Source organism: Pecten maximus, chromosome 3, assembly GCF_902652985.1.
Source record: "Pecten maximus chromosome 3, xPecMax1.1, whole genome shotgun sequence".
Taxonomy (NCBI): Eukaryota; Metazoa; Mollusca; class Bivalvia; order Pectinida; family Pectinidae; genus Pecten; species Pecten maximus.
Genome location: NC_047017.1, coordinates 24,083,949 through 24,110,964, shown reverse-complemented (window position 1 = coordinate 24,110,964; position 27,016 = coordinate 24,083,949). Strand labels below are relative to the sequence as shown.

The window sequence follows — 27,016 nt, the reverse complement described above, 5'->3', positions numbered from 1 at the left end:
CTGTAGATGGTTCTCATGTATAATCAAATGAAATGGGGCTACAATGTAATAGGGATTACTAAAAGAGGGATATATTCAAACATCATGGATTTAGTGGGTTATACTGTTTTGTAATGAATGATACAAAGTTGATCTTTTTAACAAACCTATAATGGTATAGCATGTTTTGGTTTCATACATTGGTGAGTATTAAATTTATTGATTTTGGTGAAAATGTTTATTTTTGTGCCAAGGATATTTAACTTTGTTCCATACACATGCTATGTACACACACAAAACTGACCAATCAGAGCCTGATGTTTGCATATGACATTGCATGCTATTAAAGTAAACATAATTCAAACATGCAAGGAAATAATGGTGCTTTGTCTCATCAAGTTTTCATTCTGACAGCAGTATTTTTCATAGGATTTTTTTTTACAGTTACTCCAAAAAACATTTCAAAATTTTGATGAGTCCCAAAACTAAGAGATATAGTTGGTTTAAACATATTTTATTTGCCCTTTTTACAAAAAGGATTGGGCACAAGTTCATATAACTTATTCAGTCCTCTCGAAGCATACATACAAAATACAACTTGATGGCTGCTTAATCCTATTTTACATTGAAAAGATTTGATTAAATCAAGAAATTTCTGAATATCTATGGTTCAAAAGGAAAAATAGATAATGATAGAGATATGGTTGGTACTCAAAATTTGGGGGAAGTCCCATAGAAAAGCATGAGTCCAATGCCCGAGTCCTAAAAATTACTGATTCATGTTTTAGAGAAAGAAAACGTATCTTGTTCAGAAGTTTCAGCTTGGTGAAAATTAGCTACTTCAAAGCTAGCTCAATCGGTAGACAACAGACTTGTAAGCCACAGGTCCGAGTTTGATCCGAGTTTGATCCGTAGTGGTGGCAACGGATGAATAACAACATCTGTAACAGATAAAAGGTTAATTTTATCATACTATATCATATTGAACCTGGCTGATTTTAATACTGGTAAAAAAATTTTTTTTTAGAAAATAATTGAAAATTAAATGATATTATTTATTAGTAGAATTGTTTAGTACTAGTAGGCATTGTCTTCAATTTTTGGTTCAATTTTTGGTTATTTATTCAATTAATTACTAACTATTGATATATTAAAAACGTCACTGACATGTCAATCAGTAAAAAATTCCAGCTTTAAAAATAGATGTTCGTTTACCATACCTGTCGAATGAACCATATCTGTCGAAAATATTGATCACCTTATTTTGTATTATACCTGATCTGTATCATCCTGAAATATTTACCTCATCCTAATTAACAGAGGATATACAGATTAATTTACCTTTGTGGATCCGCTACCTAATCTTAAAATTACCTTTATATTCCTTTGTTATAAACTCTGCTACCTAATATTAAAATTACCTATATATTCCTTTATTATAAACTCTGCGACCTAATATTAACACTTCCTATATATTCCTTTATTACAGACTCTGCTACCTAATATTAAAACTACATTTATGTACATTCCTCTATTATAAACTCTGCTACTTGATATTAAAATAGCCTATATATTCCTTTATTATAAACTCCGCTACCTAATATTAAAACTACATATATATTCCTTTATTATGAAGGTACAATGTAAATCCTTGTAGCAGACGGAATACACAAGAATAATCATGTCAATTAGATTTAATTAGATTGAAAATTACCTTGAAATTACAATGGCAATTTCAGTGAGGTGTGCATGTAAACAATGAGGTAAAAAGAAGAATACTTCAATACCTGTATAATTTTAATTGTTAGAATTTTAGTATTGTTACATCTAGACTTGATTCTGTTTACACACATTCCTTCCGATGTGTTGAAGTACAGACTAATCACTACTGTAGTTATTTCAAAGTTCAAAGAATTTAACAGCCTGTGATTTGTGTCATTAAAGATCTGAGTTTCCTGCAAGCTTGTCACTTATCATTAGAAATTCGTGTTTTCTACAAGATTGACACTCGTGTAGGTATAGTGTATGGACCTTTTACTACTTTCTATAGATTTTCAGCAACTGTTTTTGATGCAGAAAGGTAATAAGGTCTTACACCCAAAGGTCATACACCCACATGAGAAGTTCTCAGTATGTATCTATGGATCTGTATAGTGATGGTGGAGAATTTTAAGGTCTTGTTCATCACCAAACACTTTACACGCACCTAGGTACAAGGCCTGGTTTGGCAAATAAGCCATAATATTTTGAATAGCTCTCCTACCCCACATGTTGTATATATACACAACTGGCTTCTGCAAAAAGTTCTTCTAAATGTATAACTATATATATAAAGAGATGATATCATAGAAAAAAACCTATCTGGATTTGATCACTTGTTTGTGTATCATTGCTTCCAAAAGACATGTCTCTGGGAAGTACTGGAGGTATGGTAAAGGGAATCTAAATAATACAGAAACAAAAGATGTAGGCTTTTAGATTAGTTATGGAATTTACAACCACACCATTCACTGGAGTAGACAATGTGTTTCAGGTTTTGACATCCATGCATGGAACAGTTGGTTTTTAAGTCACATATGGTTGGAACAGTGGCGATAGTACAGATAGCATCATCTTCTGGTGAATAATACCATACTACTGGTACTGCTGTGAGATAAAACCCCACTGAAGCCTCTTTATGATCCAACAGTACACCGTCCAGTCTCTGTCCCAGTGAGCTTTGCTCATGATGTTGAGCCCCCATGGGGAGCCTCACACTGTAGGAAGAGCCTGGATGATAGCATGTGATTCTCCTTACTGCTAGCCTTGGTAGGCCTCCCATACAAGGATAGGCAGGTACAGATACCAACAGTATTCTATGACTCTCAGGCCAGGCAAAGTTATATCATCGTTTCCCTGTGCAACTCTGGATATGTTGTTCTAAACTTTCTCCATTCCATGTTGTTCTAAACTTTCTCCATTCTCTTAAATACAAAAAAGATTATAACCTTATCAGCAACATAAAGAATGATTATATCTATTTCATTTAGCCACAGACTTGAATGTTTAATCAAACTTATGGGCATGGTCTTATAATCTTATGGTCCTTACAGACCTGTTGCATAAATAATGATAAAAGGATACCATTATTTTTACCCTAATAGTGAAACAAGTGGGCAAGTGGGGTGGGGTTGGGTCGGGAGAGGGTTGGGGGCTGGGGGGTAGGGGTGGGGAGGGGAGGGGGTCCTCTCCATCCATCTTGAACAGTGTGCCCATATGTATGTAACACCAGTTTGTCAGCACTCTAGCGGCTTTATTTCGTGAGGGATTTTGATCAAACTTCACAAAATGATAAAGGACCATAATATCTCAGACAGGTTTGACTTTCAAGGATTTTGGGTCAAGGTCACTATTGCTATTTTTAGCCAGGGACAATAGGAGACATGTTGTTTTAGCAATACCCATACACATAGATTGCCAAATATGCATGTTATTACAATGGGTTTAACATCCACTGTTCCGGCCTTTCAGTGGATGAGCAAAAAAAAAAAAAAATCCTGTTGTTCCTGCATGAAAGAATGGTCAATTCCATGATGGTGAAATGGTTGATTGATACCTGATGGTTTTCATATAGTCCTCATCATTGGCAGCAAAGCAGATTAAAATGATGAGCAAATTATATATATAGCTTCATTGTGTATATACTTGGGTATACATTAGAAGTGACGTTCTTCTTACTAAGATGATATTTACACCTGTCTTAATACAATAGATATAATCTATCCTTTTGTTTTCTGTACATGTATTGATTAATTGTAATTTGCCTGCGTATAAGAGGATCAACCATAAATTAAAAATAAGTGGTGATAGCAACAACATTCCTTTACTGAATATATGTGGTGAAGAAACACAAGAAAAATGATCAAAGCCATGAAATATGTATACAAGTTCATTGAAAAGTCTGTCGTAAATTATAAGCACCGTTGAGCTTCAATTTCAACGAAAGCAATACACAATGTGCATCTCACTTCCATGAACTATGGATTATAAAGTAATGAATACAAAAGCTGACGAATGTAACCAGAGATATATAGGAGAATAAAATTGGGACACAAATCTTTATCAAAACCAACTCGTTTGAAATTTTCCATCTAACGTACAAAGTGTCATTATGTGGGTGCTATCACCTGTGAAAATATTTTTTTCTTACAGCGAAGCTTTTGTGGGGTTTGTTTTACAAGCAAGCCTTGTAAGGTTTCTCATATCTATTACTTGTTATGAAATTGAAATAGTAAGATAGCAGGACATTGTATGAGCTCATATGCATCTTATGATTTATAAATAGAGTTAGGTAAAAAAATTTAGAATTTCTCATAGAAAAATATATGTTCATCAACTCTGTGGTTCTGTCTTGACTTAGAAGCTGAAGCTACAGAACATAAATGAGAGGGAGGGGGAGGGGTGTACACCTTACCCAAACATTTTGAAGGTCTTATGATGAAATATGCTCCTACAGCTCCGTTGTCCACCTATAGTGCCCCACCCCCTGGATAATAAATATATGCTACGTAATGTACAACGGGGAAAAAATGACAAACCTCAAAATATTTTGAGGTTTAAAGCCAAAATATGCTCCTACAGTTCTGATAATTTCACTCTGTTATTGTTAGCATGCTCCTATAAAGATGTTATAAAACAGTAGGATGGAAGCTTTTAATATTAACACCTGGATAAAATTGTTATCTATATATACAGTATATATATATATTTATCTGCCTATTCCCTGGCTGTTGTGTATTTGTTTGTCATGTAATGACGCAATTTATATCATATTACTTAGGAAAGGCTTGTGTGTATGGGTTCTTGAGTTTGACCAAATTATTCTGTGGGTTGCTTGAGTGGTGTTTATACATATGATTATAAGAGTTATAGCCAGATGAGATGTCAAGGTCAAAGAGGTGACCAACGCCTTTAAAACAGGTATATAAAAATGAAAGAACATGATCAAGATGTGTGGTGATACCTCCGTGTCTGGTGTTGCTTGTCATCTTGTCTTGTACACAGTGTTTGCTGTGTATACAACAAACAACATCAGCCAGTATGCCAAATTCCTATCAGAAATAGCCATTGGTAACTATTTCCAGATGTTGAGAACAAAAACCTTGAATTAGGATGGGTACAGGCCATAAATGAGTACTAAACTCAGCGACTAATTTATTCTTGAAAGATGCATTGATAAACTATGTGCACTCCATTGTATACACATTTTCTGAATTTTACATAGGTAAAAATTGTTGGCAGGTAAACATGAAGGTGTTGCTGATAAGGTGAGCAGGATAAGGAAAACAACTCCTCATTACCCCCACTAATGTCATGCATGAGGCACAGTTACAAGCTTGCTTAAGCATACAGACATCAAACCTCTCTAACTAAGGTCATAGAGGGTGGATTCTGTAAGTTTAGTTAGCATACAGGCATCAAAACTCTCTAACTAAGGTCATATAGGATGGATTCTGTAAGTTTTGTTAGCATACAGGCATCAGAACTCTCTAACTAAGGTCATAGAGGATGGATTCTGTAAGTTTTGTTAGCATACAGGCATCAAAACTCTCTAACTAAGGTCATAGAGGATGGATTATGTAAGTTTAGTTAGCACACAGGCTTCAAAACTCTCTAACTAAGGTCATAGAGGATGGATTCTGTAAGTTTAGTTAGCATACAGGCATCAAAACTCTCTAACTAAGGTCATAGAGGATGGATTCTGTAAGTTTAGTTAGCATACAGGCATCAAAACACTAACTAAAGTCATGTAGGATGGATTCTGTAAGTTTAGTTAGCATACAGGCATCAAAACTCTCTAACTAAGGTCATAGAGGGTGGATTCTGTAAGTTTAGTTAGCATACAGGCATCAAAACTCTCTAACTAAGGTCATAGAGGGTGGATTCTGTAAGTTTTAGTTAGCATACAGGCATCAAAACTCTCTAACTAAGGTCATAGAGGATGGATTCTGTAAGTTTAGTTAGCATACAGGCATCAAAACTCTCTAACTAAGGTCATAGAGGGTGGATTCTGTAAGTTTAGTTAGCATACAGGCATCAAAACTCTCTAACTAAGGTCATAGAGGATGGATTCTGTAAGTTTTGTTAGCATACAGGCATCAAAACACTTTAACCAAGGTAATGTATGATAGATTCTGTAAGTTTTGTTAGCATACATTCATTATTCTTTAACTAAGATCATACAGGATAGATTCTGTAAGTTTTGTCAGAATACAGGCTTCATTGCAGGGAAATTCTGTAAATTTCGTTATCCTAAAATGTCATAAAAATTACAAAAATCAAATTAGTTATCCTGTCCTTTTGTTTGAGATTGAAGACATCACCAACAGTGATTCAAACCTATGACATAATATATCAGAAGTTTGTACCTACCACACATCAATATTATTGGCTGAAGGTTAAAACTGTTACTGCATGTACTTAAACAGTTCTGACATATCAAAATATGGTTCGATTAATTAAAAAGTAAAAAACTGGTAGACAGTTTTGACATATCAAGATATGATTTGATTAATTGAAAAGTAAAAAAACACAGTTCCCAGATATGCATATGATAAAATATTATTTTTCAAATATAGCACTTTATCACTTTCTTGTCTTATTGTTGAAATTCTGTGTATCATTCATGGTTTTGACTGTGTGGCACTTTACAACCCCTATTTCAATCTGATTTGGTTGGATTTTTTTTCATGGCCAATATTTGCTAGACAGTGGTAACAAAATTGATCAGTTATACCTGCTGCAGCACTTGAAAGCTTGACCAATCTGGCTCGTCTTTCCTTTTATGGGTGTTTCCTTGGATACCTGTAGTAAGCCCATTGTCATATTCTTGTAACCATGTAAGCTGATAGCTTACACATCCAAGTTGTGGCATTTTAGCTTGATGGAACTTTAAATGGCTGTCGAATGACTTGTCCCTTGGTGGAGACCGCATCATCTGGTTGCACAACTGTTTGGAAGACAAAAATGCACAAAAATGCATATTCACAGACTGCCATTGTACAATCATGAGAGAGCAAATACAATATGTTTGTATGAATGGATGGAGGTCACTACTAGAAGGCTGTCCGTGTAAAGTAACATACGAGGAAATAAATGAATTGGAGTAACTGGCTGACAGGAAAAACCTCAGTGGGTCATGAATTGTCGATCAAGAGTGAAGTGGACAATTGGTAAATATTGTCGCAGCCAAATCCTGTGTAAATGAGTTTATCTTTTTATCGGTTCTCCTAGTGTATTTATCCTTACGTAGTGTTGGATAAGGCAGATTGCCACTCTTCTTATTGCTTTCGTGTTGTCCATCACAGTGGTCAAAGTATTCCCTATATGACAAATTTATTTGCTGAAGTGGAGTGGTACCAGGTATATAAATTTAACTACGAGGTTATCATAAAGCAGCTGTAGTTTCCCCAGAGCTATAATTATGGGATGGACGGATCCACCAGTACAATGAACCTGGTCTGGCACCTGGTCACTTCGATACTCTAGCTGATACTCTAGCCAATGGTCAGCTTCCTAAAGGACATAAAGAGAACTATGTCAAAACCATCAAATGGCAAATTTTTCGGAAACATTAATCAACCTGGTGTAAAAATTTCCAGATAAAGAACATCATTTATCTGTGTGTGGAGAAACTAAGGATGATAATTATAATCTTATTGATGGATTGCCACAGATTTCAAAAAAGTTATTTGATCAATTAATTCAATTAAAATATTTTTTTGATTACTTTTAATTAAATTAATTAAATTGATTTAACTTGAGATTTTGATTGAAATCTTACTCCAGTCAATTTTGCAAACTAAATTAGATTTGAAAATAACTTTCCCTTGATGAATACTGAGAACATGGACATAATTTTCCATATGTATTGTTATTTTATTCCATTGTATCATAAGTTCTGTATATGAATCTCAAAGAAATCATATGAGACAGTCAAAGGGCCATCTTAACACATGATCCCCATTAGTACCTAGCTTTGGCCATTAGTACCTAGCTTTGGCCGTATATATTAGAGTTGGTGTGAATGTGTGACTATGGAGGTGCTGGGAGTTGAATCGACAATCTACTTGTTATGGAACTGTATCTCTAACAGCTCATTGTAGTTTTGTAGTGTACCAGTTAGATACTAAAACAAGGAAAGTATAGTTAAATGTGGACCAAATTATCCTCCTGAATAGACAGAAGGAACAGTGACTCGATCAAGGACACAACCATATCCTGCTGCCTGGGGGATCCAATTTTGTTGATAAGATGTTTATAGACACACTAAGAACCAATGGAATAATGTTGTTAGTCATCACAGACTTATCTAGCTTTATAGGTACAGCAGGTGGAATTTTGTTAGTGTTTTCATAGTAAAATGAGGCAATAATTGTAAATTAAGTTTAATTCAATTTGTAGAAGTAAAAAACATAAAACAAGAAAAAAAACGAAATATGTCGAGTTTATTTCATTTGTCTGTTTTTTTATCTTATCTGGTACTGTAATAAAACTCCTAAAGGAAAATAGAACATGCTCTTTACATCGTTAAAGTTTTCATTTCTGTTGTTTACTGGTTCATTAATGTCAAAACCAGGGTCCAGTTGTTCAAAAGGTGATTAGGCTAATCACAGTTCAACAACAATTTTCAAATCCTGATAAAATCATTTCGGGTGAAACTAACATGACACAATTTTAAGAAACTATAGCTTTTTCAGTCTCTACCTACCTGCCTATTTTAAGAAATATAAAACACTGATTTCGAAGTAAAGGAGAAATGAAATAATTTTTATTAATCAAGTGATTAACCTAATCACCTTTTGAACAACAGGGTCCTGATGGAAGTGTTAGTTTGTGTTACTAATAAAAGCCCTGCTTTTGAAGATATACATGTACTGATACAGATATATATCATTTTATTAACATGCAGGGAACTGAAACGATTTTATGATTATTATCATTATACTTTTGGTGGAACATAAATAGGTGTTGATGTGAGCATACAGCACAGTAACTGACACAGGAGAATGACTGTGCTATTGGGTATCAATATTTCATCAGCTTGTGTCTAGGTGAGTGCAAATGTCCTTAACACTAATTATCAGCAGAATATACAAAAACTTTCCACATTTCACTAATACCTATGTAATTAGTTGGCTCCAAAAATGTTTTGGTTAAGAAAATTCCTCCCTGTGGAGGTACACGGGGGTACCTTAGGTGATGGAATATCAATGAAGAGGCTACTCATGATTATATATAGAAAGCCTGTAACCATCTGTACATCCCTCAAGGTTAGAGACGTTCAATGAATTTATATACTGTAATATTGTATCCCTGTTGGTAGATACAGTTGTCGTTTTGTATTACAAATATTGGAGATAAACAATTGTTTCCTTTTGTTAGCAGAATATTATGTAGAGTATGTTTTTTTTGTGTACAATTCACTAGTTACTGTCATCTTCATCAATTGCTATGTTGTAAAATCGACCAAAGGATATTGTTTCTCTAACCTTTTACGGAATCCCAACCTTGGGTACATATGCTGGCCAAAGACATAGTTTGTCCCAACCATACATACTATATGGTATATAGTAGTAATGTAGGAAAACACATTTCTGTCGAGCACTCCGATAGGAATTGAATGGGTCTCCAGCTTGGTATCCCTGGCTCTACCTTCCGAGCCAAAGAAGCATATATATGCTCCATCAGCTGAGTGACAAAGACTGTATTTAGCACAGTATACACGCAACACTGAACTATTAACTTATCAAAGTTAAAATAATATGATGTTACTTGAATAAACCCATTGACATATTTAAAATTGTGCATAAAACATGAAAATTCTTTGCTTATCATTTGAAATAATGCATGGTTTTGAAATGAATTATGCACAGTTTTGAAAATACTGGACATTATACATCAGAACAAGGTATGTTTGCCAACACTGGTGTACATGTTTACCCATTGACATTTCTGCAGATTGGGGTTGCCATGCCAATTACACGATCTTAAAAGGAACGTCAACGATGTCAACACGATCGTCTATTCTATAGACAAAAGGAGACAAGAAACCAGTCTAGGTTGCTTCTGCATAATGCATTGCAATAAGTTCTGTGATTCAGTGAGACAGGAAGGGATGCATGTGTAGAATACTCTATCATCACAGAATGTCAGAGCCTGGCATTGATGAGAAAGGGTTCAGTTGTACTTCCTCATGACAGATCTCTGGCCCTATATGTGATTGTTGTTAGTGATAATACATCTGTCTGAAGTATAGAGAGCTGCATAGGAAAGCTGGACTGATCTTATAATTAAAGTGATTTGTGATTTATAGGACCAGGGCTGCCATTTAATATGGATTATAAACAAGCATGGACTGGTTATGAATGCAATTTATAAACAATTTATAAAAAAAAAAAAATTTCATCCTGGCTACATAATTGAATCACTGTAGTATTCCAGTATGGTAAAGTATATGATTCAGTGATTCTGTGTGGTAGTGACTTGATTAGATCACCAGTCTTTGGTTCCATTATCTTAATTTGGTTCCTCTGACTTCCATTGAGTTTTTCAGACCAAAATTTAAATCCTATTCCTGATCTGATTTAGACATTTTGACTCGGCTGATGAGAGAACATCTAGATTCATAAACAAATCATTTGAGATGTATAATAACAATTACCAAAACCTCGTCAGATTTTAAAAAGCAAAGGAAAGATCTCAGCTCATATTAGGTTTAACAATTAACCAACATACTATTTTAATTAGAGAAAAATGAAGAATAAAAAGAACAGAAGAAAAACCCAAAGTCTTATGAGATACCCAGGTAAGAGTATTTAGGATCTTGAATAGATTTTGTCCACCATTTTACTGTTAAACATTTCATGAATCATTTAACCATGTGTTCCATATTGATCAGATGTCCAGTTCAGATGTTCCGGATCCAGTCCATCAGGTTAGGTCAGGCAGCATTGAGTGGTCAGGATAACCAACCTGATAAAACCAATCAGGACATTTCTATATAGTCACACACATCCATGTCTTGTGTTTACATACTGCCTGCTGACTGCTTCCTATTGCAGGACTCCAAAATGGTGTCCGAGTGTTGTTTTGTGTACACAGGATGTCCAGACTCAGCTTACATAATGATATTACCAGAAGAGTGTAGGATTAATGTGTCACTAATTGAGCTGCACATCCCTGATGCTTATATAGTTTCAGGCACTAGAGATTTCCTCTCTTGGGAAGCACTAGCTTAATGTTAATGCTAGATTAATGAATGGAGCTGTATTGATATGGAAAAATAAAAAATATTTCATTAAAACATGATTGGATTTCAAAATCTTCAGTTGTCTTGATTACTAGTTGTTCTGGTTACTGGTGTTGTAACCATATCCCGAGTTGTCCTGGTTACTGGTGTTGTATCCATATCCTGAGTTGTCCTGGTTACTGGTGTTGTAACCATATCCTGAGTTGTCATGGTTACTGGTGTTGTAACCATATCCTGAGTTGTCCTGGTTACTGGTATTTTATGAATATCCTGAGTTGTCCTGGTTACTGGTGTTGTAACCATATCCTGAGTTGTCCTGGTTACTGGTGTTTTATCCATATCCTGAGTTATCCTGGTTACTGGTATTGTATCCATATCCTGAGTTGTCATGGTTACTGGTGTTGTATCCATATCCCGAGTTGTCCTGGTTACTGGTGTTGTATCCATATCCTGTGTTGTCCTGGTTACTGGTGTTGTATCCATATCCTGAGTTGTCCTGGTTACTATTATCTATATCCTGAGTTGCCCTGGTTACTGGTATTGTATCCATATCCTGTGTTGTCCTGGTTACTGGTATTGTATCCATATCCTGAGTTGTCCTGGTTACTATGTGTTGTGTTGTGTTACTGGGATTTTCTGGGAACCATATCCAGACATCTATTGGTTGGTTGGCCTGTATGTTTTAAGTTTTCTGGTTTGTAATTATCTTGCGAGGTCTTTGCTGGTGGACATTTCTGGCTACTAATTGGCATAGGTTATTTCTGGTGTTTGTTCCTTCTTCGACCAGTAGCCCTCAATATAGACAGAATATTGATTAAGACTATAAAAGGAAACTTTATATGTCCACTTATAGAAATAGGGATTGGTTTTATGGCAATCAATAGTCACAGTCTTACACAAGACCTTACATGAAGTTGTTTATGTGAATCAATACGGATTATATAGACATTGACATTTTAGGAAATCAACATTTTTTTGTTGAGCAATTATTGGAAAGAATTTGGTAGTCATCATTTTTACAAACTGACAAAAAAGCCCTATTTTTGTTTGCCTGCTTGATCCAGTTTTGATTATGAACCAAACTTTTTGTCACATTTTGAATTCTTGTCACTTCAATCAAAGACAAGATTCATCTTTTTTCTTATAGCATGTGTTTTGATAAATTTGGCGCAGATTTCTGTCAAGCCTTAGTATGAAGGAGGTGAGGTTAATTGACAAACCAAGAAAGTATTTAACAGCTTTCTTAAAATTATCAGACATATATATTCTACCAGTCGACATGTCAATAGAGGTTATATATCCTATGACATCACTGTTACCATGAAATAGGCATGCGAGTCGCGTACAACATCAATAGTTGTAAAAACTGGAAAGCATGATACTGTAAAGTACATAACCTAAATTTCATTAAGATTTAAGTGAATTTTCTCCAATTTAAATCTGCTGGAGTGTTACCTGATGAATTTCCTGTCAGTTCAGTGCCAATAGCATTACACATTCATGATAGCGTGAAACTATTATATTAGATCCTAGCTGGATTTTGCTTTGTCAGAATAATTTTACAAAGGAATGACTTCACGCATTTCAAAATCTATTTAGCCAATAAATGCATGAACAATTATTGTTGGTTAAAGATATTTGGTAAGAATTCTATATTTTTAGAAGTATTATGCAAGGATAAAATTGGGCATAATTTGAAAAATTTAGAAATATTGTAAAAAATTTAAATGTGATTTATAAAATAAGACATCAATATTTTTTATAGAATCCTTCAAAAATATCAAACTTACAAACAAAATGTTGTCTGTTGCATCATAATGCACACACAATTAATCAAATATATGTAATGTAAGACTTAAGTAAATAACAGTAAAAAATATACATATAAAAACAAAAATAATACAGACTTTAAGCAAAAATGATCTGTAAAATATCTAAAAAAAAAAGTTTTGTTGATTTCCTTTCAGCCTGATGTAACCATTACATTCTGTTACTGAAGTTACTGAAATACTATACATTTGATGAATAATTTATGTTGTTTTACTCAAATGTTGGCTGATTCTGGTCAGAATGGTAAAAAAAAAACCCAAAAACATCATACTTTTTATGATTAATTATTCATAGGTTTCATTTTCAGTGAAATACATTAATATATTGGTTGGCTCAATGGCATACACAGAAAAGCTTTAAACCAAGTTGGTATCTAACTATATAGGTCACCAGCTAATTATGTAGCAACGACTTTGGACATTGTGAAAAAAAAACAATAAGTAATGAGCAGTGGTAAGCAATAATTTGGGATGGATTTCAACAACGTTTCATGTATATTTAATTTCTGATTATACCACTTCATTTGTTGAAATGACAGTAATGTGTATTGTCAATTGTCAATAATTTGTGCATTGACAAACACCTTGCTTAAATAAATGTGGTCGGATACATTGCATTCTAGAAGTGTATTTAGGAGGGGCCTGCAGTTTCATCAGTATTCTATAACTTAAAAGTCTGAATGAATAACATTCAGGACAAAGGAACACCAGTTATTATACAGAAACACAGATAATTCAGGTCATATAGTTTCATCAACATTCCTTAAGTTAATGAAATTCCTAAACTTAAAATTTTCAATAGGAAAGCATTACAGAATATATGGAAGGTAATTCATTAGCCAAGATCTTCCCCTTGAATTCTGTAATACTTTTCTGAGGATTTAAACTTAAGGAATTTTCTTAATGTGAGGACCATTGATGAGACTAGGACCTGAATTATCGGTGCTTCTGTATATAATAATGGTGTTCCTTTGTTTGTCCTGAATGTTATTTATCTAAACTGCCTATTTATACTTCAAATAAACAAATTTCCCTGCTGTCTATGTCAATACCTCTCAGTGAAGAGCCAAATGCATCCCCTACTGAGGTTAGTCAGGGCCTTTAGTGGGAACAGTAAGATGACCATCACCTTGTCAGCAGCTTTTCTCCAATAATCAGATCTCTGCTGGACCTCTGCAAATTGGCTTAGCTTATGTTTGCCCTGTACAAACAATTAGCACCAATGCTTCTTTGATTTTTGATAGGATTAGTTTTATTCTATTGAACAGAAATAAAAATGATAAAGACTTTTCCTGTCTCAGTCTCTTTTGATTTTGTAATGTTGTGTAACCATGGTAGACGATTCATGGTGACCAATGTAGATGTTAAAAGTCTGACCGTGGTAAGTAGCGGTCAGTCTTGGTGACAGAACTGGACAGGAGACATGGAAGAGTTGCTTCACCAGGAGACTGGAGAAGCAGTGGACATCAATGATGGTAGTGAAATATTGACAGGAATTATTACCACTAAAAACAGAGGACCTGAATGGAGAACAGATATCTACAATGTATTGACAGCTGTAGGTGGCTTTTTCCTTATTTTTCTCTTATGACATAATTAAAGATTTCTTTCATTAATTTGAAATCATAAGGCATTTCCAAAATAATTAGATACTTCTGTACAATCCCTAATAATATTTTTAGGTCAATTTATTATCCTTTATTTATAAAATTGTATATGAAATTATTTTTCTCTCTTTTTCTCTGATTACCTGTGGTACAGTTAGTTTGAGTTTAAAATGATGAATATATTTTTGAAAGCAATTTCTCCTGGAGTATGTAATTGATGGAGTTTTTCGTTGGGTATTTTATAACTTTAGTGTAAATATGACAAGAAAATTATAGCAATATCTGATTGGTAATGAAATAAAATGTTACAGAGTTACACAAATAAATAGTTTCTGATGTAGATAGCCATTGAAAAATTTCTATATTGCATGACAATAATAATTTGTGGTGATATTTCATTGCTTCACCGTGACACTTTATTGGAGTTGATTTAAATATAGGCATGTAGAATGTTTTAATTGATCTCTGAGCTGTCATTATTCATAATAAAAAACCAATACCATTGTAAAAAGTGTAAGAAAACTGCATACTGAATTACATGGCGGGGGATGGTGGAGGGTCACTCCAATTCCATGAACGGTGACTTCCACTCGTTTTTAGGTCAAACACATTGCCTTCCATTGATCACACAGGTTCCTGGGCACCAGTACTCTGGCGTTTATTGTTTGGTCTGAGGATAAACTTGTCTGGGATCGTTATGATATCTACCATATATGTGTTGCTATTGTCTCCTTTATTGATATTATCAGGAAACTTGTGAGGTATCATGTACTAATTACAGCTTTATAGTGTCACCACAACCTAACAACTTCATGTAAAGTAAGGGAGTTGACATCACCCTAACAACATACTTAATAACAAAATATACAGTTTGCAAGGTAACATCATTTTCACAACTTTGCCTAGACAGAGAGGTTCTTCATCTTTTGTTGTAAATTACAAATATCTGTACAGGGCCAATTATGAATTAGCAATTAAGGTTTGGCATGCACATGTCAATTTTCACCGGGTCAAATTATACATAACTGAGTTTGAGTGTTGAGAACTGTCACATGTTCCTACACATGCAAAAGAACATATGTCATTCAGTTGCTAAGGTCATGGCTATATATTCATTTGAGTGTAGTTTAAGAGATGTGTTCAGGATGACAAGGGCTAACTGAAGTGCTTGTGTGACAAGATGCGTGACTATTCTGAACAGAAATTGGCACTCGTGCTTGCATTCAAAATTGTGACCTCCAGTGTAATGTTACATGCAGTTGTGTTATTCTGTTATTGAAGTGAAATGTCACCACATGACCATCATTATTTATTCAAATTTAATTCTTCTTACAGGAATGACAATGACTTAAGGCTTCCTTTTAATGACCAATTTGTATGTAACTTTCTCATCCTCGATTTTTAGCATCATTCTCTCCCAATGTAATTACATCCGATGCCATGTTGGATTTCATGGCCAACTGCTCAGTGTGAGGTAGTACACGTGCATTCACAAACGCTGACACATGCATGTTTGTTTAGAGTGAACACTTACTGTCCCTTATGAGCGCTCCTTATTTCTAAACACACCCCATGCCTCAGGTAGTAGCTAGGTGCCTGTAGGAGTTGAAGATAGGTGTCCCAAAGGATGTTAAAGGTCACAGCGTGTTGGGTAGTGCACTGACTGCTCACTGCAGCCAGATCAACTCACCATAAAGATTTCCTTTGTAAGATATACCATAAACCAGACATGTTTATATACCTGCTCCTTGTATACAATGTATATGATGTAATGGTGCTAGACATCATAACAACTATCACCATTTTTACAACACTTCCTTATGTATATATAGGGCTGTACATGTAGGTACCATACTGATATACCTTTCACACAAACAAAAATGGCTAGAGGTTAGAAGATCTTCCCTCAGTAATTCTGTAGGCTAACTATACGTCATTAGAGCTTTGTTCTCAAAGAGCTACTACTCCTGTCTCCCTGAAACCCACAGTGTGTTTGGGGAACAGTGTGTCTGAAACTGATTTAATTGCATCATGTTAACAGATACATCTAGCAGAAACCCTTGGTCAACATTTGATTGGTTTCCAGGGATCAGTTCAAATTTTGTGACGGTGTATCAATTTCAATGTACTTACATAATCCTCCCGGTCACTACATACCGATCTGTTATTTATGAGGAATCTTCCCTACTCTGGGACAGAATCCTCCCTGTCACTACATACCGATCTGTTATTTATGAGGAATCTTCCCTAATCCCAGAGTGACTCTGGAATGGTCACATTATGCCACACAGATTTGGTAAATTCCCAACTCATGGTTCAAAGTGACATGGACTATGAGTTAGGAATACTTGCCAAGTCCCTGTGCCTCACACAATATATTGGCATATGTACTGACCTACGATGTAATGAAAATCTATGTTAAGCCTCAGTTATAGGCAACCCAAGACCTGAGATGAGAAAATCCAGCAGTGACTTCCGTAGGTCATGGTCAAGGTCACAGGGTCAAGGTCACTGTATATGAGCATCTGTAAATTCAGAACTGTTGTACAGGCTAGATTTCATTTACAGTTTGTAAGTAAATGTTTAAGTATTAAGTAGCAGACTCTGGGACAATGTAGACCTGAAGTGTTGTGACTCCCTCACCCACTATACAGACATACAGACCTAGCTGTCAGTAGCACGAGATGTCAGGGCACATGAATAATGCAGGATACCTCCAGATGTCCCTTTGGGAATTATGATATTTGTATGGCAAGACATGCTGCCTTCTCTACTGTAATGAATGTAACACATCAGTACACAGTAAAACATGTCGCTGTTCACAGTCGCTGTTCACTGTCCCTATAACGGGTTACGGAACTGTATTGTCTGTGTAACAAGTAACAATTTCAATTTCCTGTCCGAAGAGGCTGTTTTCCATATATGTAAACTGAGAAGCAGTGGATGTTTAAATTACTTAAGTTTATGAGATTATGATTGCTATGTAGTTTTATTGATCAATTGTAAAGTATTGAATTATAAAAGGAAATTTCATCAAATGAATTGTATCAAAGCAAACATAATGAGCAATACAGGATTTGAAACCAGCCAGAAATTGATTGAAGAAGTTGTTGACCATGCTAACTGTAGTAGCTTGGGATAACAGTTTTACATTACATAGTGGTATGTTTTATATGCAGAAGATTCATTTTTTTTTTATAAAATCAAAAGTATACAAAATTTCTAATGATTTTGTTTTGAAGATTTTTGAATGAAATTCAACTGTCTGAGATTTTCTTCATGAAAATGAGTTACAGACATACATTTACGGACAACATGCTCAAGGTGATCGAGGTGTATGGCATAAAATGCCTACATCGTCATGTGTCACTTGTGTACATGTCTACTGGCTAACATATCCTAGCCTCTCCTTTCATGCTTAAGTTTTCAATGTAGATTTCCCGTTAAGTTCAACTCCTTGATTTCGTTTCCTGGTACTCATTACCAGAAATCTCTATAGCCAAAAGACATTTTATTTTCGATTGATTGGAAACGGTGTTGGGCCGACTGACCTGGCCGACACAGGATTGATATTATCTGCACATGTAAGAGAGTTATACTCTACTGGGTCACCAATGCTGGGAGCTGTGTAGTCATACAATTGCTACATAAATGTTTAAAATTGATCTGCTATCGAAGCACTACAGCACTTTACCAGGAATATGATGAATGTATTTGAACACCTATACAGACACTTTTCTCTGTTTAATGACTCAAGCCGAGCTGTAATGAGGTCATAGTCACAGGCTTCCTGTACATTTTTTAGCTATCAGTTTATTGCTGAAGGTGAAAAGCTTCACGTAAAGTTTTGCATTAATGTACCAATATATTAAGATTTTGAGATTCAGTATATGCTTATAAGGTTCAATATTAGGCTGTAAGGTTCCATGTAAAACAGTAAGGCTCAAAGTAAGGGGTAATGCTTAAAGAAAGGCTTAAGATAAGGGGTAAGGCTAAAAGTAAGGCTCAAAGTAAGGGGTAATGCTTAAAGAAAGGCTTAAGATAAGGGGTAAGGCTAAAAGTAAGGCTCAAAGTAAGGGGTAATTCTTAAAGAAAGGCTTAAGATAAGGGGTATAAGGCTAAAAGTAAGACTTAAGGTATGGGGATAAAGCTCAAAGTTTCTACTCTGAGGCATAAGGAATGGGGTAAAACTCCAAATGAGACTAAAGATAAGGGGGTCAAGTTCAAAGTAAAATTGTAGGTAAGGGGGTAAAGTTAAAAGTTTTTACTCTGAGGCTTAAGGAATGGGGTAAAACTCCAAATGAGACTAAAGATAAGGGGGTCAAGTTCAAAGTAAGACTGAAGGTAAGGGGGTAAAGCTCAAGGTAAGGCTTAAGGTAAGGCTTAAGGTAAGGTTGTTTAACTCAAAGTAAGACTGGAGGTAAGGGGTAAAGTTCAAAGTTTTTACTATAAGGCTTAAGGTAAGAGGGCAAAGTTCAAAGTAAGACTGAAGGTAAGGGGATCAAGTTCAAAGTAAGACTGAAGGTAAGGTTGTTTAACTCAAAGTAAGACTAGAGGTAAGGGGGTAAAGTTAATAGTTTTTACTCTGAGGCTTAAGGAATGGGGTGAAACTCCAAATAAGACTAAAGATAAGGGGGTCAAGTTCAAAGTTTTTACTCTAAGGCTTAATGTGAGGGGGCAAAGCTCAAAATTAGACTGAAGGTAAGAGGGCTAAAGTCAAAGTTAGGCTTTACGTAATTTATGGAGTTAGGTTCAATTTAGGATCTGTGTTAAGCCGTAAGGCTTTATATTAGTGTGGTGTAATATAAGACTTAATTTTGTTCAATGTAAAGCTGTCTGGTTTTAAGGTAAGATGTTGTATGTAAAGCTGTCAGGTTTTAAGGTAAGATGTTGTATGTAAAGCTGTCAGGTTTTAAGGTAAGATGTTGTATGTGAAGTTGTCAGGTTTTAAGGTAAGATATTGTATGTAAAGCTGTCAGGTTTTAAGGTAAGATGTTGTATGTAAAGCTGTCAGGTTTTAAGGTAAGATGTTGTATGTAAAGCTGTCAGGTTTTAAGGTAAGATGTTGTATGTAAAGCCGTCAGGTTTTAAGGTAAGATATTGTATGTAAAGCTGTCAGGTTTTAAGGTAAGATGTTGTATGTAAAGCTGTCAGGTTTTAAGGTAAGATGTTGTATGTAAAGCTGTCAGGTTTTAAGGTAAGATATTGTATGTAAAGCTGTCAGGTTTTAAGGTAAGATGTTGTATGTAAAGCTGTCAGGTTTTAAGGTAAGATGTTGTATGTAAAGCTGTCTGGTTTTAAGGTAAGATGTTGTATGTAAAGCTGTCAGGTTTTAAGGTAAGATGTTGTATGTAAAGCCGTCAGGTTTTAAGGGGTGTTGTATGTGAAGCTGTCTGGTTTTAAGGTAAGATATTGTATGTAAAGCTGTCAGGTTTTAAGGTAAGATATTGTATGTAAAGCCGTCAGGTTTTAAGGTAAGATGTTGTATGTAAAGCTGTCTGGTTTTAAGGGGTGTTGTATGTAAAGTACGTGGTCTGGATAAACATAGAATATAAATATGTAAATGGTTCCTACTCCAAACTTGGATTGACATTGTAAGGCTACGCTGTATGCCAGGGACAAGTCCAATACTACCTTCCATCATCGCTGTAGTGTACTGGTAGTGTGACTGTATTAATATTTAATCTTACGTATGTACTGATTGATACATAAAAACAGCCACTTATTGTTGTGATCAATTTAAGGTTTAAACAGATCAAATGTTGATACAGTGTGTTTTTTTGGGGAATGCTTACACTGTTATTTCAATCCGAAATTTGCAACAGTCTGTGCCTGCTTGAGTTGGTAAAATACATAATATTTTCTTGAAAATTGATATTCATAGTTTTCTTTATTTTGGGAAAACAACACACTTAGCTAGGAAACAGCCTGTTTTTGGTTGTAAAACTAGGCAAAAGATGGCAGTATGTTTGTATTCAGTCCTGTCTACTTACCAACCCAATTTTACAGAGAATTAAGATCAAGATAACAAAACATTGACAAAACCTGTTACTGTTTTGGAACTGAGACACTTGTGGTTAATGACCGTAGCATTCATATTGATCAGAATTCTCTTTGTGACTTCTCATCAAAACAATAGTTAAATATTTCAATTTTTCCCAGGTATCATGTTATCCAGAAAGAAGCAGTCAAAGTAACTGAAATGTTTGTAACTTATAGGAAGCATGGGTCAATAGCCAGGAATCCATTTGATCTAGATCAGACTAAATATATACATATGTACTAGCTTCAATTAAATTGACTTGTTGGAGTTCTATCAAGACAAAGTTTCTCCAATACATAAAAATTCCAATCTGCTGATAAATTTCTCACTTAAACTACACTGGTATTGTCACAAAGTTGATAAGCCTTAAAATGTATAAAAAAAACTAAGATAATTTACAACCTGTAGAATTGTTCCAAATGATTTTTGATGGTTTTCATTTCTCTTATCTCATTTGCAGAGCAGTGTATTGTACAATTCGCTGTAAAACAAATTCTTGATCTTATCTTCTATCAGGTTGTCTGAGATGCAGAGTAAAACATCAATACATAATAAAGTTAAGGAACAAAAAGTTACCAGTTTTTGATAAAAGATAATGAATGCTCTAGTGCTTTCAAAACAGCAGGAATGCAGAAGGAAATTAATTGTTCAGTGTAATAAAATGTCTTTTAAATTTGGTTTAATACCAAGCTATCTATCAGCAGCATGCTCCTAGCATCCTCCTGGTGGTAGTATGCATACATCACTCACTTTACTAGTAGTTGTTTACATGTACACACGCACATGGTGCTGTACATTACAATTCCATGACAGACAGAATTTCCGAATCTCCTTACTTCTGCACCAGGAACTCTAACAATACATTTTGTATCTTTATATAATTTGAAGGATAATTAAAGACATCTCATCAGGCATTTATGGATGGAAATTCTGAATGATTCTGTTTCATGCTGAGTACAACTTACCAGAAATATCATCCTAAAAATTCTAGTGGTTGCATTAATAGTAACACAGGAATTCCAAGAATGCAGAAAAGAGTAGATATCAATATTTCATCACCAATTGTTTCCTATGGAAGTTTTTTGGAGTAAGACCTACAGGTATTCAGTAGTAAATGCCCTCATATAAGTCTCTCAATGCTGATAGTAGGACAGAACTGACAAATTTGTTTCTGTTCCAAATCAAGTTTTTAGTATTGGTTGTATATAAAACTAGATAAATGTCAAATGATAGAATGAGAAGAAGTTTTGAAGTATTTCCAACCAACACAGCATATGACTTCAGCTGTAATGGGAAAAGACATTTGTGTCCCCTATGAGTGTTTTAAATTGTTTTATTACTGTCTGCAGTGCTCTCATGATACAGACAGGGGAACAGTGGATCATGAAATATGGAGTGGATAATTAACAAGTTATCTCCCTTGATGAATTGTTCTGGGAATTGTATGGTGATATTTATCATGTAATAATTACAGCGTGAACTCATCAAGCTCCTTCCACAGACAGGAAGGCTGTAACTCAGGGAAACCATAAAATCTGAGAATAAGGAGGGAGACATTGATACTCGTTCAATATATTGAAGATACACATGCTGGCCTAGTATAAATATACAATTAACTTGCGGCTATTGAATTTTTTGCTCTGTGCATGACAATGCCCATCATCCTTAGGGAGCCAGAAGATAGATGTGTTTTATAGGCTAACTGTATTTTATGTACATAGCCAGAAGTTGTAGATATTCTCTGTCTTGAGAGTCTGTCTATCCAAAATCAGACATTATAAAAACAAATCGCCTGTTGGGGAAGTATTTACATAGCCAGTAGTTTGTAGAAGTCCTCTCGTCCTGAGAGTGTTCCCATCCAAAGTCAGGCATAACTTATACAAAAATGTTGTTTTCGGTTGGAGAAGTATTTGCTAATTACCTGGTACATGTCTCAGATTGTTAACTACTGTGACATAATACTTCAAGATGTTTTAGTATTACCATATGTGTGACCAAAGGTCAAGGTTTTGCTGTGTTCGTCTTTGTCATATGAGAGACTTTAAAGAGAAACATGTCAAATTTTCAAAGTAACTTCTGATATAATTTTAATTAGATTCTATTTTAGGAATTGTATATCTTGTTAACAAAACAACAACTGTCACAGACAGATGTTATTGTGATGATGACTCCTTCATCAACAGGTGTCTTACTGAAGGAAAGTGTCTGTTCTTGACATACAATATTAGCTTGAATATTTAAGAAAATTACTTAACATGCAAATAAAGGCATGTGAGTTAATTGATTCATACCAGGTCTATACCAGTAGCTATGTTACCACAGACACACAGCCTACCAACCACATGTACCAAGGTACAGCTATAATAGCAATTCCTAATGTGGGTTCAAACCAATGAATTCGGCTGCTTTAATTGAATGTCCTATCACTTAGACTTAAAGGGAATCTGTACCAGTTAAAGGTAGTACAGCAACCTTAATAATACTCCCAACTTTTACAAAGCAAAGTGACTGAAAATGAAAATCAATCTGCAAAGCAATTAACAGATCATGTCTACATAGACATCGTAAAGATTAGATATATCAGAAAAAGGACTTAATTATATGTCTTATAATACTAAGTGATAGAATTCTCATCTCAAGCAATGACATGGCTGTCACAGCAAAGGTCAAGGTCAGAAATCCATCAGAAGACAATATGCTATTAACAGTGCCAAGATGCAATACAAGGTCAAGGTCAGAAATTCATTAGATGACAATATGTTACAAAGCAATGATATGACTTTTCCCTCAAAGTCAAGGTCAAGATCAGATATTCAGCAGCAGATTTAATTTTGCAAAATAGGTTATATTTAACTCAAGGTCCATGGTAGACATGTTTAGTGTAAAGACTCACTTCTTGTGGGCATGATCTTAGAACTAGACATTCACGGACAGTTTTATGAGACATAAGGTAAAAATCCTCTTAATATAGTTGAAAAGGTTTACCAGGAAAGCTCACAGACAGACTGTTCTTGTTGTAAAAAGGTTAAAAAGATTTGTTGATGATTTGGTTTTAATAGACGAAATGTTATGAGTGTGACAGCCTCTCTAAGGAGTTGTCATTGAGTCTGGGGAATAAGATGGGATAGAAAAGAAAGAGGGGAAGGGATTATCATCCATGTAAGGCACAGGCACTGGTCTAAGGATAATTCTTGGTGATATTTCAACAGATTTGCTATTGGAATACTGACCAGGTGATATTTGAATAATGTGTTTTGAATCTGTGAGGTGGCTCCTGGAGACCTCCTACAGTGTGTTGTTGATTATCATAGTGTTCGGTTAATGAGACGGTTGACACATCAGGTTTATAACCCTTCCTACCCAATTAATGTCTCTGACATTCCTCCCCCTCATTAGGACTCTCCCAGGCAATATAATCACGGGCTTCACTGTAGGTTAAGTGGACAATAATGATCTTCATTGATAATCAGGTACACATCATAATGAAAAACCTCTGTGGAAATGTATGGTATCACTGTAATTTATCCTCTAATTAAGAGATTTGTTGGAATATTATCAAAGGCTTTTAATGAGGAAACATCACTAGGGAGCTGAAACATATCATTCCCTGTTATCCTGGTACTTTCCATTGATCCTATATCCTTTAGATTTTGTCTATATTGATTTTTGATAATTGAAATTAAATCAAATGTTGTCATATGTAGTTCTTCTCTGTAAATATTTTAAAAACAATCTGAAATCCCTATGTAATTTTTCTCAGCATATTCTAAAAAGATGCAAGTTATAGTGACAACGATCTATTTACAGACTTATTATAAATTCATGTTTTTGTACTGACTTGGCCTCCCGATCTGTCCCTTCTTATCCTTCATCTACAGCCTATCTTTATATATATTTTATAAACAATCTACTATAATAAAATTTCTGTTTGCATATTTAAAAAATAATTAAATTAAATGAAAATGTTGGTTTTACTTACTTATGTGTTTCTATACTGACCTGGCCTCCTCCTCTGGATCTTTCGCTGACTCTTCCTCATCTGCTACTCAGTGGTAACACCTGGTTACCTGCCCAGTGATGAGGAACACTACATGTGTCAACTGCCACTCTGCCACTCAATTATTGATGTATGAAACTGCATGTATGTGCACATAGTAACGACAGCTTCGTTTCCTCCTTTTCCTGACTGTGTAAACGTCATATTAGCAGTCAAGGTTTATAGCGTTTGACTAGTTAGTGACAAAGTTGTAGCATTCAATATTGTCCGATTTTGAAGGGTAAATTATTAATCTGCCCCTGGCTAATATTGAACATCCTGTGTGCCATCAGAACGAGAGTATCCGCCATATGATTGATGCCAACATTAGCTCATGGTAGATGTCAGATACTCTTTGGTATCCCAGACATCAAAACTATCAAACAGCAGCAAATGGCCGATATTTGTGTAATCATTTGTCTTAAAAGAAAGTATTGTAGTTGCACATGTCCGTGCATGACGGCTAAATACAATTGTTGGTGGAGGAGTGTGTTGATGAGGAGGCCCACTCATGCCTGACTTCTGACCCCAATCACATGGTGGATGACAGCACCTAGTATTGTCAGGTTGGTTATTGGGAGACCATAACCCTGTCAACCAGACACAATCTGATAGCTGGTATTAATTTATCATCAGCAGGAGCTATGTGTAGGTACAGACCTTGATGGGCAGCAGTTGATTGTACTGTATTATCTCTGATATCTTGGATTAGACAGAAGATTCGTGCCCTCACCCAGTTTTATGCCAGAGTATAGGAAAACCCAATACTGTTTCTGTGGATTCCAGTACAACCATCTTCTCTGGAGCAGTGGTGGGAGTGAGACCAGATCCCTTGTCTGTCTGATGGGCACACTAAAGGGCCTTCCTTCATAGTTTTACTGCTGTCCCTGGAATTAACACTGTTGAAAGTGGCAGTAACTTTAATGCAGATTTTATTCCAGGTTTGAAATGTTGCCATCAACTGCCTACATGCTGAGTGTATCAGAGCTTTTTAATTTTCCATACATTATTTCTAGTGCAGAAGGAGAGTGTTAAGAGAATTCGCCAAGCTTTTTCAGAAGTTGGGAATTATAAAAAAAAGGCTGACAAGTGAAGTGGATTGATTTAGTCATCCTTGTCTCCATTTGGTATAGTCTCATTATAGATGTATAAATGAGCAAACAAAACATCCAGGAAAACAGTTAGTGGAAAAGTATTCATTTCCTATTTAAAGTGATTTCCTTTAAGGAGAATTTTGCTTAATTTGATTCGATTACGAGTGTTAACTTGAAGCAGGTGCTTGGTGATCCCTTTGAGATAGCTGTTTTTTTGGTGTGTAAATAACATTTTGACACCACATTAAGGCAAGAAGAAATATTTTATTGGATGCAGCCATATGGGGCTATCCTCAAGGGCAGATCAGTGTTAATGTAGCTATCGAGATATAGGTAGAGCTAATTTATTGGTGTCAGTCGATTGTGTTCCATGTTTTATGACTTGGAGAACAAACTGCTGCAGGAATTAATGCTGGTACTGTGTTGATGGATATTCCAGTTTATTTTTTGTGTGGATGGTACTTCGACATTGGTTTCATCCTCAAAGCAACAGTATGTTGTTAACAAGGGAAGCGGGAGGATGATATACCAATTGTGAATGTTCAGTGCTTGTCCGTCCGGCAGTAAACTCATTGTGTATTTGCCGACAGTTCGTGTGAAGTGAAAAATCAGGTGAATAATCGAGAAAAAAAAAATATTTGTGAGATTCTGAACTTTGAAGTATGTTTACCATACAGATCTGTGAAAAAGGTTATTAAATTATTTTTGTTTTTGTTCAGTTTTAAAATCTCCACATTTCTGTCGGATCTTAATCAATCAGTGATATAACTTAAGAAAGCTACATAACTTGATGTGTAGAGGCTGTATGGACCTGTGTTGTGCATATGCACATTCTCCGTGTACCTGATCAGTGTTCCTCAGAGCAGATGTATGCAAACGGATAAAACCTGTTGTTGATAGTATTGATCTAGGAAAATGGTTGTGAAAAATGAACTGGAGGAATATGAAGAAGAATCAACATCCATTATTCGATGTGTAAGTATCTCTCTTGACCATCAGTGTGTCCTCGGCCAGCGCCAGGGTCGAGTCCATCGAGGTGATAATTGAAAACCTCTTACTGCCCTGATTTCTGTCGTAATTTGTAGACAATTTAATCAGTCAAGTCTGAATGAAGTTATGTTAGGTGATGTTGTGTTTC

The 27,016-nt window shown here is 35.2% G+C and overlaps 2 protein-coding genes across 8 annotated transcripts in view; one reads left to right on the top strand and one right to left on the bottom strand.

Moving 5' to 3' along the window:
• Positions 1 to 27,016, top strand: part of LOC117323648 (ryanodine receptor-like) — a 170,788-nt gene that overhangs the window by 2,929 nt on the left and 140,843 nt on the right.
• On the bottom strand, positions 477 to 25,755 carry LOC117323647. 7 transcript variants are annotated; one of them, XR_004531787.1, is made up of 4 exons: positions 24,748 to 25,755; positions 6,755 to 6,967; positions 2,484 to 2,942; positions 477 to 920 (listed from the first exon to the last, which is right to left on the bottom strand). XR_004531787.1 is itself a non-coding variant. In XM_033878974.1 (4 exons), the coding sequence occupies exons 2-4, from the start codon at positions 7,318 to 7,320 to the stop codon at positions 816 to 818; spliced, it is 372 nt and encodes a 123-aa protein (XP_033734865.1). In that variant the 5' UTR covers positions 7,321 to 7,533; positions 24,748 to 25,750; the 3' UTR covers positions 477 to 815. The 7 variants fall into 7 exon arrangements, 2 of the variants coding, with proteins under 2 accessions (XP_033734865.1, XP_033734866.1); XR_004531788.1 differs by having other exon boundaries at positions 2,610 to 2,942; XM_033878974.1 differs by lacking the exon at positions 2,484 to 2,942 and adding an exon at positions 7,267 to 7,533 and having other exon boundaries at positions 24,748 to 25,750.